Source organism: Diceros bicornis, chromosome 11 (genome assembly GCF_020826845.1).
Source record: "Diceros bicornis minor isolate mBicDic1 chromosome 11, mDicBic1.mat.cur, whole genome shotgun sequence".
NCBI lineage: Eukaryota > Metazoa > Chordata > Mammalia > Perissodactyla > Rhinocerotidae > Diceros > Diceros bicornis.
In genome coordinates, this window is record NC_080750.1 from 59,692,331 (window position 1) to 59,704,969 (window position 12,639).

The window sequence follows — 12,639 nt, forward strand, 5'->3', positions numbered from 1 at the left end:
GAAATTAAGGTATGAAATTCACTGAAGAAAGACTCAAGGTCTCAACAGAGTGTGGTTAAATGACACGACAAAAGTTTTCAAAACTGATATTAGTCAAGGTGTTACTCTAAGTCCTATGTCAGTTTGTGAATATAAAGCTCTGCATCAGTGAGCAGACAGGTAGTGTCAAACAGCTATCAGTTTATTATCTAGGAATTATAGTACTCACTTCAGTCAGATAAAAATGTAGAACAGTGTACCCTCCTTTCCCAGCCCCTAAATAAGGGCAAAGCCACCTACCGCTAAAATATTTAGGCCAAACATTTAGTTATCATTGCCTTTATTTTGGGCCACAGCGTGGCTGCTGCTGAGCTGTGTGGGTCCGCGCCCAGGAACCTAACTCAGGCTGCTGCAGCAGAGCACGCCGAACTTAACCACTAGGCAACTGGCCGGCCCCTTATCGCCTTTTAAGATCTGTGAATTTGAAATTATTAAAGCATGGGGAAAAAAAAGTATCTTCACTTCTACGTACATTATGAAGTCGTGTGAAGACACTGAAACCCATAAAGATTAGGGAAAACTAAGGTAAAGAATTTCATAGCTGAGGTGGAGTAGGGGCAGTGTGTACCAAGAAGGGAGCTTCAGTTCCTAAGAGATTTTTTATTTTTTTATTTTTATATTTATTTATTTATTTATTTATTTATTTATTTATTTTTCGTGAGGAAGATCAGCCCTGAGCTAACATCTACCAATCCTCCTCTTTGTTGCTGAGGAAGATTGGCCTTGGGCTAACATCCATGCCCATCTTCCTCCACTTTATATGGGACGCCGCCACAGTGTGGCTTAATAAGCGGTGTGTCGGTGCGCGCCTGGGATCGGAACTGGCGAACCCCGGGTCACTGCAGCGGAGCGCGCGCACTTAACCGCTTGCGCCACCCGGCCGGCCCGAGATTTTTGTTTTTTAGTTACAGAACTACCTGATGTATTTTTTGATTAGTTACAAATAAGATTGGGTTATTTTTAGTAATGGACTATGCCTAGAAGCCTTTTCAGACATTTCAGAGGAGATAAGCAGAGTTGCATGCAAATAAAGAAACCGAGGTATAGATTACAGAGAGAGTATCCTAAATGATCCAGGAATTAGAGGCTGGACAGGGAGTAGATATCTGATAATTCCAAACCTTATATTTTCCAACTATGTCATACTACATCTTGCTGATGCCTAGAAATTTCATCCTTTCTTTAGTTATTTTCTAACAACTGAACAATGAACAAGTACATATACACAATATATCTGCTATTACACAATGCTTCCCAACTTCTCTATGCTTAAAACATAGAGTGAACGTATGAAGCAGTGAGCACATGAAATATTCTTTTACTCATCTGCTCTCAAATATTGAGTATCTCCTTTGCATCAGGCACCGTGAACATCTAGGAATACAATGCCAAATGAGAACATGGTGCTTCGCCTTAAGAAACTTGGTCTAATGGCGGTGACAGATCACTGAATAAGCAATTACAAAGTAGAGCTCTATATGCCATGAGAGAGAGTACACAGGCTGCTCTGAGAGCATGAAGCAGGGGCTCCTAAGCTAGCAAGGTGTGGGGTCTGAAGAGAATCAGAAGTTTCAGAAAGAACTGATGTATAAGTTGACATCTGAAGGATGATCAGGAGTTTGCTAAGAGTGAGTTGGTGCAGAAACTAAGAGAGCGTTCCAGGTAAGGGAATAACATGCATGAAGGCCTAGAAGTGAGAGAGAACTTGGCCTGTTCTAGAAATGGAGAGAGGGTCAACATAGCTGTAGTTTAAGTTTGAAAAGAAGAGGTAACCAACCAGCCATGAGGCTATGGAAGTAAGCAGAGGCAAGTTCACAAAGGTCTGTAATAAATTGAGGAGTCTGGGCTTAACTTTAAGAGCAATGGGAAGCTGCTGAAGAGGTTCCAAACAAGAGTGGTAAGATAGTGGTAAGATAAAATTCTTCAATCACCTCTTAAATAAATGGTTAAATCAGAAGAGCACTTCTGAATTATGGGAGTCTGAAAACAGTACTGAATCATGAAGAGGTAGTGTTCTATAGTATTAAATCTAAGAGGGCTTTTAAATAAGCATTTCTGCCTTCAAAACACTGTAGGAGACCGTTAACTTCGCCAATGGAAACCCTAGCGACAACAGTCTTTTATTCTAGATGAGTACAGCTCAGGAATTATCCATCTCATAAGCTTATGATAGAAATAGTAATCTACGTCAGAAAAAAAGTACTAAGGCAAAAGTTGACTTTGCTGTATTTCACACAAGAGTACAAATTTAAAAGTCTCAACCATATATTGACATCATAGGACAATCTCAGAATTTCAGTATTGGAAGGGATGTTAAAGATCATTTGGTCCAACTCTTTCATTTTACAGACAAAGACAGTATACAGAGTATTTCTTTACAAGATAATCAGAAATAAGCAATTATTTAAGATCTGGATTCTTTTTGAAAGACTTCAGCATATCATAATGGTAATTGAATTACTACAAATAATAAATGAAAAAACTAGTATTTTGACCCAGATATTTGATTCCTAATGTTGTTCTTAAGCGTCCGAAGACCCCTCACCTCTTAGGATTCAAATCCTTATATAGTCCCCTCCCACACTGCACCAGACTGTGGCTTCCTGTCTTGAGTTCTGTCTCTCTCTCTCTAGCCCCCTCAGATCTTTCACTCTGGAGGAAGCTAGCTGCTAGGTCATGAGCAACTCCATGGAGGCACCCTTGTGACAAGGAACTGAAGTTTCCCACCTACAGCCAGTGAGGAAGTGGGGCCTGCCTGTTGGCCTTGTAAGTGAACTTGGAAGCAGATTCTCCAGGACCAGTGGAACTATGACTGTAGCCCCAGCTGACAGCCTGCAACAATCTAATGAAAGACCCTGAGCCAGAACCACGCAGCTAAACCACATCTGGATTCCTGACCCTCAGAAACTGTGTGAAATAATAAAAGTTTTTTTTGTGTGTGAGGAAGATCAGCCCTGAGCTAACATCCATGCCAATCTTCCTCTTTTTTTGCCGAGGAAGACTGGTCCTGAGCTAACATCTATTGCCAATCCTCCTCCTTTTTTTTCCCCCCCTTTTTTCTCCCCAAAGCACCAGTAAATAGTTATATGTCACAGTTGCACATCCTTCTAGTTGCGGTATGTGGGACACCGCCTCAGCACGGCCAGATAAGCGGTACATCAGGGCACACCCGGGCCGAACCCCGGCCGCCAGTAGCAGAGCTCGCGCACTTAACCGCTAAGCCATGGGGCCGGCCCCAAGCTTGTTGTTTTAAGGTGCTAAATTTTGGGGTCATTTGTTATATAGTAAGAAATAACTTATAAACACTGCACAAAATTAATACATTCTTTTTTTTTAATTTTTTGTTTATTGCAGTAACATTGGTTTATAACATTGTAAAAATTTCAGGTGTACATCATTATACTTCTATTTCTGCATAGATTACATCATGTTCACCACCAAAATACTAATTACAACCCATCACCACACACAGGTACCGAATTATCCCTTTCACCCTCCTCCCTCCCCCCTTCCCCTCTGGTAACCACCAATCCAATCTCTGTCCCTATGTGTTTGTTTATTGTTGTTATTATCTACTACTTAATGAAGGAAATCATACGGTATTTGACCTTCTCCCTCTGACTTATTTCACTTTGCATTATACCCTCAATGTCCATCCATGTTGAGACAAATGGCTGGATTTCATCATTTCTTATGGCTGAGTAGTATTCCATTGTGTATATAATACATTCTTAACAAACTTAAACTACACTTTAAAACACATTCTTGACCTAAAAATAGTACCCCTGGGGTTCTTCTTTGAAAAGAAGTGATTAAATGGTTTACAGAATAGGCAATAGGATGTTTAACCAATAATTTATAGGTCACCAATTCTAATTTAACCTGAGTTCTTGGCAACCAGACATAGTTAGAATTGAAATTTGGTTGCAGACAGTAATTGCCCATGGCTAGATGCTCCCATTTCAATACAACTTAATTTCTTTCTTTCTTCTTTTGGAAATCTCAGTAGATACAAAAATCTGAATTTAAATTAAAACTATCACTTTCTTCTTAGTCCTGAGTAGCTAGTAGGATGCAGAGTAAGGGGGAAACAACAGTCTACCAGCTCATGATGATAATGACATATAAAATAGTCACTTTTCTAATTAAATAAAACCTCCCAAGATTTATCCTTGGAAGGAGAACCTCCAGGTAAGGAGCAACAGCAGTTAAGTGGCCCTGACCCCTCTTCTGAGTTTCTTCTTCCCTTTATATTCTCAATCTAATTATTCATTCAGCATTTCATCAAAAAATATTTATGGAACCCTTTCTACACACTAGACACAGGGATTCAATGATGAACCGGACAGACAAGGCTCGGCTCTCATGGACCTTTTTCTCTGGGAGTGGAAAAAAGAAATTAAGCAATTACAATGTAATGGTACTTATTAGGGAAGGAAAAGTAGAGGAAGCAATGATAGCACTAGCAGGAGACCTATCCCACTACATTGGTGGGAAGGGACAGGGGGGTGGGGAGGAACGTGGGAGGGAGTGTGGGAAAGCTTTTTGTTAAGCCGTCATTTCAGGCCAAAAGAACTCCTGGTACAAAGGCCTGAAAGGCAAGGGAGTTCAAGATACATTTAGAAACTCCAATGTTCAGCCTGGCTGCAGCACAAAGAAGGAAGGAAGGAGTGGTGAGAGCCCACGGAATGTACTACACCTTTAAACTGCAGCCCATGAACCGGCACAATTCCTTTAGTGGATTGCCCTTTAACAGAGCAGGCATGGAGAAGAATTAAAAAACTAACAAATCTTTAGACCTTGACCTTTTGCATTCTATCTGAGACTACTTATTTATATTTCAGGCGCAAAAGGCTAGTACAGCTTGGCAAGGAGTACATATGTAGTGGCAAGAATTCTGAGGTTACAAAGATCTGCTTTAAATCCCAGCTTGAGAACAGGAATACCAACCTCACTCAGGTCATGTAAAGATTAAATGAAGTAACAAATGTCAAGCATCTTACTCATACTAGGCATTCAAAAAAATTCTCTTCCCTCCCATTACCTTGCTTCTGAGCCCCCAACTGGCCTCCTAGCTGAAGGCACCATGTCACCATCCACCACGTGTGACCCCATAACATGACAGACAACAGTGCTCTCTTGGCCATCCCCTCTGTCCCTCCAATTCATTTCTAGTCCCTACCTTTTTCCTGAATGAACCCTGGGTTGGACAAACCAGAAATATTCCAGCATAACAATCCCTGTCATAGAATAACTGTAGCATTCATAAAAGAAAAAAGGATTATACCCATACACAACCGAGACTTGTTCCATCCACTATTTGTACTTGATATTTGCATATGTACTTGACCTCCGTTATTTCTTTTGATAATATTGTGAGGTGAGTATTGTAATCACTATTTGACAGATAAGAGCCCTAGGTTCAGAGAGGTTAAGTGACCGACCCTGACCTAAGCTTTGAATGTAGCTCCTCATTTTCTAAACAGAGTTGTGTCAGCTCTAGAGGGTGCCTCCCAGCAAATGTTGCAACGGGCATATATTTTAAGGCAAACTTTAGTTTCTCTTAAGCATTGTTAGGACTCAGAGAAACATGGGCTTTTACAACTATATACCCATTGGTCAATTTCTAACACATATTTTAAGTTCTCTATGTGCAAAACTAAAGGGAGGAGGCAAGATAGTCTCCGAATACTATTTCTGCCCAAGAATCATTCTGATCACTTTAGTGAGTGATAAGTACCACTTTCAGCTTGATAACCTGCCCAACTATGTCCATAATAGAAAAACTTTCTATTTTCTTAAAAATAAAAATCTGTCTCTGTGAAAATGAGAGCACAAATTAAAGGTTTAATTACTCCTGGTGGACTTCAGCTGCTGATTTCAAATGGCATTATTTCCTCACGTAATGAGAATAAGATCCCTTGAAGGTCACCTGTTCCAAGCAAGCCCAGTCTCTGTCTAGGGAACTGTCTATTTTGCAAAGGACTCCTCCTCATTTCTGAACAGCTCAAGTTGGGTCCACAAACGATCCTATTCCTGCCTTCCGAAGTTATCTAAATCAATCTTTTCCCAAGCACCCCCTCCCTTTCAGTCTTTGTCCAAAGGTGGTGCACAGATTACCTGGATCAGAATCACCTGGGTACTTATTAACAGGCTATTCCTGGGTCCCAACGTGAACCTGAATTGACTCAGGAGTGGGGCATTAGCTTTCTACATTACCCAGAAGGTTTATACTTTATCAATTAAATATTTCAGGTCTTTTTCACCAAAAAAAAGTCGTCAGCAAAGTCTCCTTCATCTTATACTAAAAGCAACTGGTTTCTAACTTAAGTGGTTGATACAAATGCTGAGTCAGACAGGGATTTGTGTTAAACACCTGAAACCCCTCCTCCAGGTGCTCTATATATTAGGCTTAACTGCAATACTGTGCACAATTATTGAACCGACTAAGAATATATCTAACTATATTGTCATCCATTCTACTTCCCCCATGTTGTTCACGAGAATTTCACTTCAAACATTTTGTGGAAATTCTGAAATGATGGCATCTACAGAATTCCCTAATATACCAGGTAGTGAAACCCAAACTATGAAGCACGTCAAGTTATTTTGGTACAATTCTTTATCTATCTTGATGACTCAAATTCTCTATTTCATTCTAAAAATTCAAATAACCAGGTTTTACCTGTTTTAAAGTACTTGCAGATAGGAAACAATATCTGGAAAAAGGATCTACTTTCACAGTCCTAAAACTTAGTTTAAGATATTAAACATTCTGTTCAACAAATTAAAGATACAGTACATAGATAATGCAATTACATACACTTGGCAATATAATAAAGTGACTGACATCTTTACTGGGAGATTAAAAAAATTATTTCCTCAAGGTGGGGCATCTGGCTAAACATTTGTCAAGATGCCTTCCTGTATAATTTAGGTCTCACAGGCAGAAAAGGCGCTTGAAAAATAAATCAAGGAACCTCCATCGAGTGGCAAAAAATTGTCAACAATCGAGTCTGACGGAGGCAATGAGGTGGAGCGTTTTAGAAACCCGAAAGCCTCAGTCCTCTGAACAGAAACTCAGACTGCACAAGGTTGATATTGCTTATTAGCACTAGATTGGCTTTCTTCTAATTAGCTCAAGAGAAAGTGAAATACTTTCTTTCTCCAGTGAAATGGCTTTCCCAGTGAGCTCCTCCAGTCCGGTGATATTTGCACATCACACCTGGGCCTTTCGGTTGCAAATCCACCTCCTTAAGGAGCTGTGTGGATAAGAAAGATCAATAAGAAAAAATCCTCCCAGCTATAAATCAGCCACGTGGAGCTGCTGCTGCGGCAGCGGTAGCCCTGACTTCCTGGTTTGCTTCCTGCAAGCCTTGCGGCGGGGGGCTCGGGGCAGTAAGAAAGGAGGGCGGGGGGCAGCCTAGAACTGCTCCAGGTCCGCCGGGGACGAGGCGGCGGGCTGGGGGATCCTGAAGGGCACGGGCGTTAAGGACAGTTACGGCCCACAATTGCAATAAAAGTTTGGGAATCTGGAAGCTTTAAGAGCTGAGCTGTGGGGCAAAGGCTAGGGACCAGATCTGGGGAAAGCGTGAGTTAGTTATAAGGTAACAGGGCATTGCGAAGGGGGTGCGTGTGGACAGTGGGGGAAACAGAGGGACTGCGGATCTCGAAGGGGGCAGGTAGAGAGAAAGGACGCTCAGAAGAGCGAGACACACGGGTCGGTCGGAGCTCTGCGGAGGCCACCGGAGCGGAGGGGAGGGGAGGGGAGGGGGCCGCGGCGGAGGAGCGCGGTCGGAGGCTGCGGGCCGCGGGGAGGGGGCGGAGGGAAGAGCCCGCGGGAAGGTAGAGCCGAGGGGAGTTCCGGATCTGGAGCTGGAAAGGGCAGGCAGCCGAGAGGGCGGCAGCCGAAGCGATAGGGGTGGGGGAGGGAGGAGGCGGCGAGCCGGAGGAGGGGAAAGGAGGGAGGGAAGAGCTGTGGCGGCGGCTGCGCCGGGCTGTGTGTCTCTCGCCGCCGGAGGAAGATGAGGCTGAAGATTGGGTTCATCTTACGCAGTTTGCTGGTGGTGGGAAGCTTCCTGGGGCTAGTGGTCCTCTGGTCTTCCCTGTCCCCGCGGCCGGACGACCCGAGCCCGCTGAGCAGGATGAGGGTGAGTGACCCGCCCGCCCCCTCCGGCGACGGCGACCTGCAACTTGTTTTGTTTGCGCGCGCGTGTGGCGGGAGCGGGGGGCGGCGGGTCGGGGAGCGGCGGGGGCGCCGCAGCTCCGCAGGTGGTGCTGGCGCGGCGCGGGCCGCTCCGGGGCGCCGAGCCCCGCGCACTCCGTCCCCGCGGCCGCCGCCAGCCCGCCCTCTCGCCGCCCCTTCCTCTTGCGCTTCCCCGCCCCGGGCTCTGCCGCTGATACCGCGCTGCGGCGGCTCCGGAGGGCGCGCTCCACGCCGGGGCTGCGGGGCGGAGCGGGAGGAGAGCGGGGGCCGGGGGCGGCGGCCGCCCTGCCCCCCACTCCTCGGTCCTGGGACCGCCGCGGTCGCGGCCCGGGGACGCGGGGTTGGTCCAGGCTGCGGCCTGTGGCGCGTGCAGGCCCGAAGGAGGCGAGATGCTGCCGCTGCCACCACCGCCGGTGGGACCAGGCCCCTCGGTCCAGCCTTCCCTCCCGCCACCGCCCGTCCGGGGGTGCTCGCAGCCTGGGGCTCCCCCAGCCCGCCCGCCCGCCCGCCCGGGAGCGGGAGGGAGACGGCGCCCCGCCTCCGGCTCTTACGGAGAGCGCCGCCTCCCCCTCAACTCCGGTGGCCGGGAGACGGGGTGCGATGGGCGGCTCAGGCCTCGCTCTGGACCGGCCCTTCCTCGCGCTTCCCTGGCGAGGGGTGGGGCGGTTGGCCCGGGGCGGGGGGCGCTGAGGGGCGGCGCGCGGCCCCGCTCCACCCCGGCTCTCCGCACCTGGGGAAGCCCCTTTTCCCGGGACGCCGCCCCCCGCCCCCGCCCCCGCCCGGGCCGCGGCTGTCCGGGGACCTGGAGCGGGCTGCCCTTCCCGGGCTGCGGCATGGCTGCTCGGGCCGGAAAACTAACTTGTGCCGGCGCCCCGCCGCTCGGCGCCTGCTAGCTCAGCCCGACGCCGAGGAGCTCCCGGAGGCTCCGCTGGGACGCATTTGTCTGCCGCCCAAGGCGCGAGTGTTAGCTTTGACACTGCCTTGCTGCTGAGGGTTTAGTCAGGCGCCTCAGAACAGTAGTTACCGTGAGCCGCGCCGGGAGGGGGCCGCGGCGACTGCGGCTTCGCTGACCCAGCGGGGTGGCGGCGTACCGGCCTGCCCCCTGCCTCATCCGCTGCCCTCCTTCCCCATCCCGGAGCCTGGGAGAGCCCCCTGGGCAAGCTGCCCTTGAGTACGGGAGGGCGTCCGGAGTTCGCCACAGGGCAGCCGTGGGAGCAGTTGTGCTCACTTGTAAAGTGCCTTTTGCAAATATCTGCATTGCATCTGTGTGACTTCCTTGATTAACTTTCCTTCTGGAAAGTTAGCATCAGGAAGTGGAGTGAGAGGCTTCCTTTCAAGAATAAGAATCCTGGGAAGAGATCTCCTTATTTCCTGCCTATGTGATGAGATTAGGTTTACTCTCAAGATTTGTTTTAGTCTGTGAAGTCCTGACTGCCGTGGAATCTCTTTATGATAGCTGAGGTGGATTCCCCTCTAAGTCATCTGAATTAATGATTGTGAAAAGTACCAAATTTTCCTTTTCAATGTGTTTCTGGTTTTAAGCTTCTCAGTTTTCATGGAGTGATAGTGACCTCTGTATGGTTTTGCTTTCAAAATAATTTATTGACAAAGGAAAACCGAATAGTGCAATTGTTTGAGAGTATTTAAGTCATCAAATGGCCCTTTACAGAGAGCTAGAAATGTTAAAACTATTTTCTGGGAAAGAAATTGAGGAAAGACTGACAAAACTAGCCACCTTCAGATTGTCCTGCAGTTCAGATGACTAGTCTTTTAAAGAGGGGTGGGCATCAGCACCAATGCCCATCTCTTGAAATATTTAATTAGTGCTGATACATAATAAGTACTGGGCCACAATGCCCATTTAATAAGCAGTAGGAGGTGATGAAATCTTGATTTTTGGTCCAACTTATTTGATAAAGTTTGTTAGTGGATCTAGTATAACTTCTATCATTTGCCAAAGCCAGAAGCTAGCTTTTTAAGACTTTGAAACATAAAGTTAAGAAGAATGCTTATGTATCGGGAGAGCCAAACCCTTTTATTAAGTTTGCAGGCAAATATTAACCAAGCAATTTAAGGCATAGCTTATGAATCATATGAGCAGAAATAAGAAACTATTGCCTCCCTTTAAAAAAAACTAACTTAAAAGCTTCTGAGAGAGAGCACTAGAAGAACATCTACTGGTCAGGGAAGATTCTGACTCCTGAGTTTCCTTCCCGGTTCTTTTACTTTGGTTATGACCGCAGACACTTCTGTCTGCTGTGAGACACGTGCCTCTCCTTTAATGCTGATCCACATGTGGGCTTTTTTGGATCCCTATAAATGGCCTGAGGTAGGCTAGAACAATCCAGTTTACCAAAGATAGGTTCTGCCTCTACTCCAGCACACTTGTTCTCGTGGCTCCACCCTGTGCCGCTTTTTGTCTTGTACTTTCAGTGTTTCAGGCGCTAAAGTCTGTTGCAACCTGGTCCTGTTTTTTTTTTTTTTTTTTTTTACCTGGATCACTTGCTCCTTGCCATCTGCCCAGCCACGGAGGGCACTATTGCAAAACGCATTACCCATGGTCGAGACGAGAGACACATTTCTTATCTCCCTCCTGTCTCTGGGCCTCTTGCCGTTTCTCTCAGGTGACTGATGTGAAAAATGACCTTACTGTTCAAATCATACTCTGTTGTGTATGATTTGACTTATTCAACAAACATTTTTGAGTGCCTGTTATGTACTAGTGCTGGTTGTTGAGGAAACACTCCCTGCCCCTAACCTCATGGATCTTGCAGTCTAGTAGGAAAAAAAAAGCCTATTAATCAAGACTCCACAAATCTATAAATAAAAGTCGTGCTATGTGCTGTGAAGAAAAACCATAGGGGGTAAGAAAATGGAGGAGCTTGGTTATAAAAGCCTTACCAGAAGTGACTTTTGAGTTGAAATCTGAAGATTTGAGGAAAAGTAGTTACTTATCTCAGTGATGGGGCCCTGGGGCACTCCTGAGAGGGAGAAGTATGTGCAAAGATCCTGAGGTAAGGGGTAGCGTGGTGAACAGAGGAACTGGAAGAAGACCAATATAGTTAGAACGTGGAGAATGAGAAGAGAGGTCGAGTGAGAATGCAAAGATAAGTAGTATGGGTCTTGTCGAAAATGCTAAGGATTAGGTCTTTGGAGCAGTGGGAAGCCATTGAAGGATTTTTAAGTAGGTGAGAGACGTGATCAGATCTGTGTTTTGAAAAGAACACTCTGGCTGCCTGCAGGAAGTATGACTTGCTTTAGAGCAAGAGCAGATAGTAGGAATCCTGTCGGAGGTTATAATACAACAGATTATAATAGTTCAGGTGGGTCATGATGTTGCTTGGATTGGCAGAGTGACAGTGGAAGTGGAGAAAAGTAAATTGATTGAAGAGCTATTAAAGATGCAGAGGCATGAGGACTAGGTGATTGGATGTGGGAGTGAAGGAGAAGGTGTCATGAGGTTTAGGATGATAGATTATCTGTGACATTGAAAGTTCTGAAGATGAAATTCATCCATTCTTAATGTTGTGTTATATGGTTAGGGCAAGGCTTAATTTTTTAGGCTTTGTCTTCTGGATATTTTAAGGTCAGCATTTATTAAGACCATCTGTTTAGCACTTGCAAGGTACAGAAAGTTCTTTTAATTAAATAAATTATAGTATTTTTCAGACCATTTAACCCGGGTTTTAACCCTGAGTGAGTGTTTCAAGTTGAATCAAAGCCTCTGAAAAAGGCCTGTAATGGAAATGTTGAAAGATCTTCAGTGGTTCTATTATAGCAGATTCAGTACTGGTGAGAAGCTGGGTGTGAACTGGTGATTCTCTATATGTGCAAATGCTACTTCAGTCAAACAGTTAATACCACTTAGGTTTGGATCATACATACGTAGTAGGACTAATTCAGGAACCTTTCCTAGGCAGAGAGGTATTATGTGATAAGCAAGCTAAGACCAGTTGAAAGGAATATCTCTCAAATGAAGATGAGTGACTGAATTGATTACCTTGTCAACAGTCAAGTTCCACCCTACCAAAGCCTTTTCTCTCAGTGATGATTGGTTGCAACCTGAGAAACTCTGCCCTCTACTATGAGATTTTATGTCAAATGGAAGCTCCATTTATACTGTTAGGGATGGAGCTATCACTTAGCCTAAGTGTAGTGTCTTAAGGGGTTCCTGTTGTCTCAGTTCCCCAGGTGAAATGCTTTTGTTCTGTTTTGTTGTCCTCCCTCACCCCCACAGTAAAAAAAACTGCCCCATTACCACGTCAAAGAAATCTGGACTTGATAGACCTGAAATTAATGCAGACTTTTGTGTATACATGCGTTCTTCAGGGTCAGGAATCTGAAGCTTTCATGTTTCTTAAAGGTGCCTGTAAACCTCTCACTGAGTCCTTTGG

General features: G+C 45.6%; 1 protein-coding gene across 3 annotated transcripts in view; it reads left to right on the forward strand.

The window, feature by feature from the left end:
- Positions 1 to 8,009: 8,009 nt before the first annotated feature.
- GALNT7 (polypeptide N-acetylgalactosaminyltransferase 7) overlaps positions 8,010 to 12,639 on the forward strand; it is a 151,171-nt gene continuing 146,541 nt past the window's right edge. For 2 of the 3 annotated variants that reach the window (XM_058550357.1, XM_058550360.1), the window contains exon 1: positions 8,011 to 8,189. In XM_058550357.1, the coding sequence (XP_058406340.1) occupies positions 8,064 to 8,189 (126 nt within the window). In that variant the 5' untranslated portion in view covers positions 8,011 to 8,063. Of the gene's footprint in view, positions 8,190 to 12,639 lie in introns of all 3 variants that reach the window. The other variant, XM_058550358.1, reaches the window with a different exon arrangement.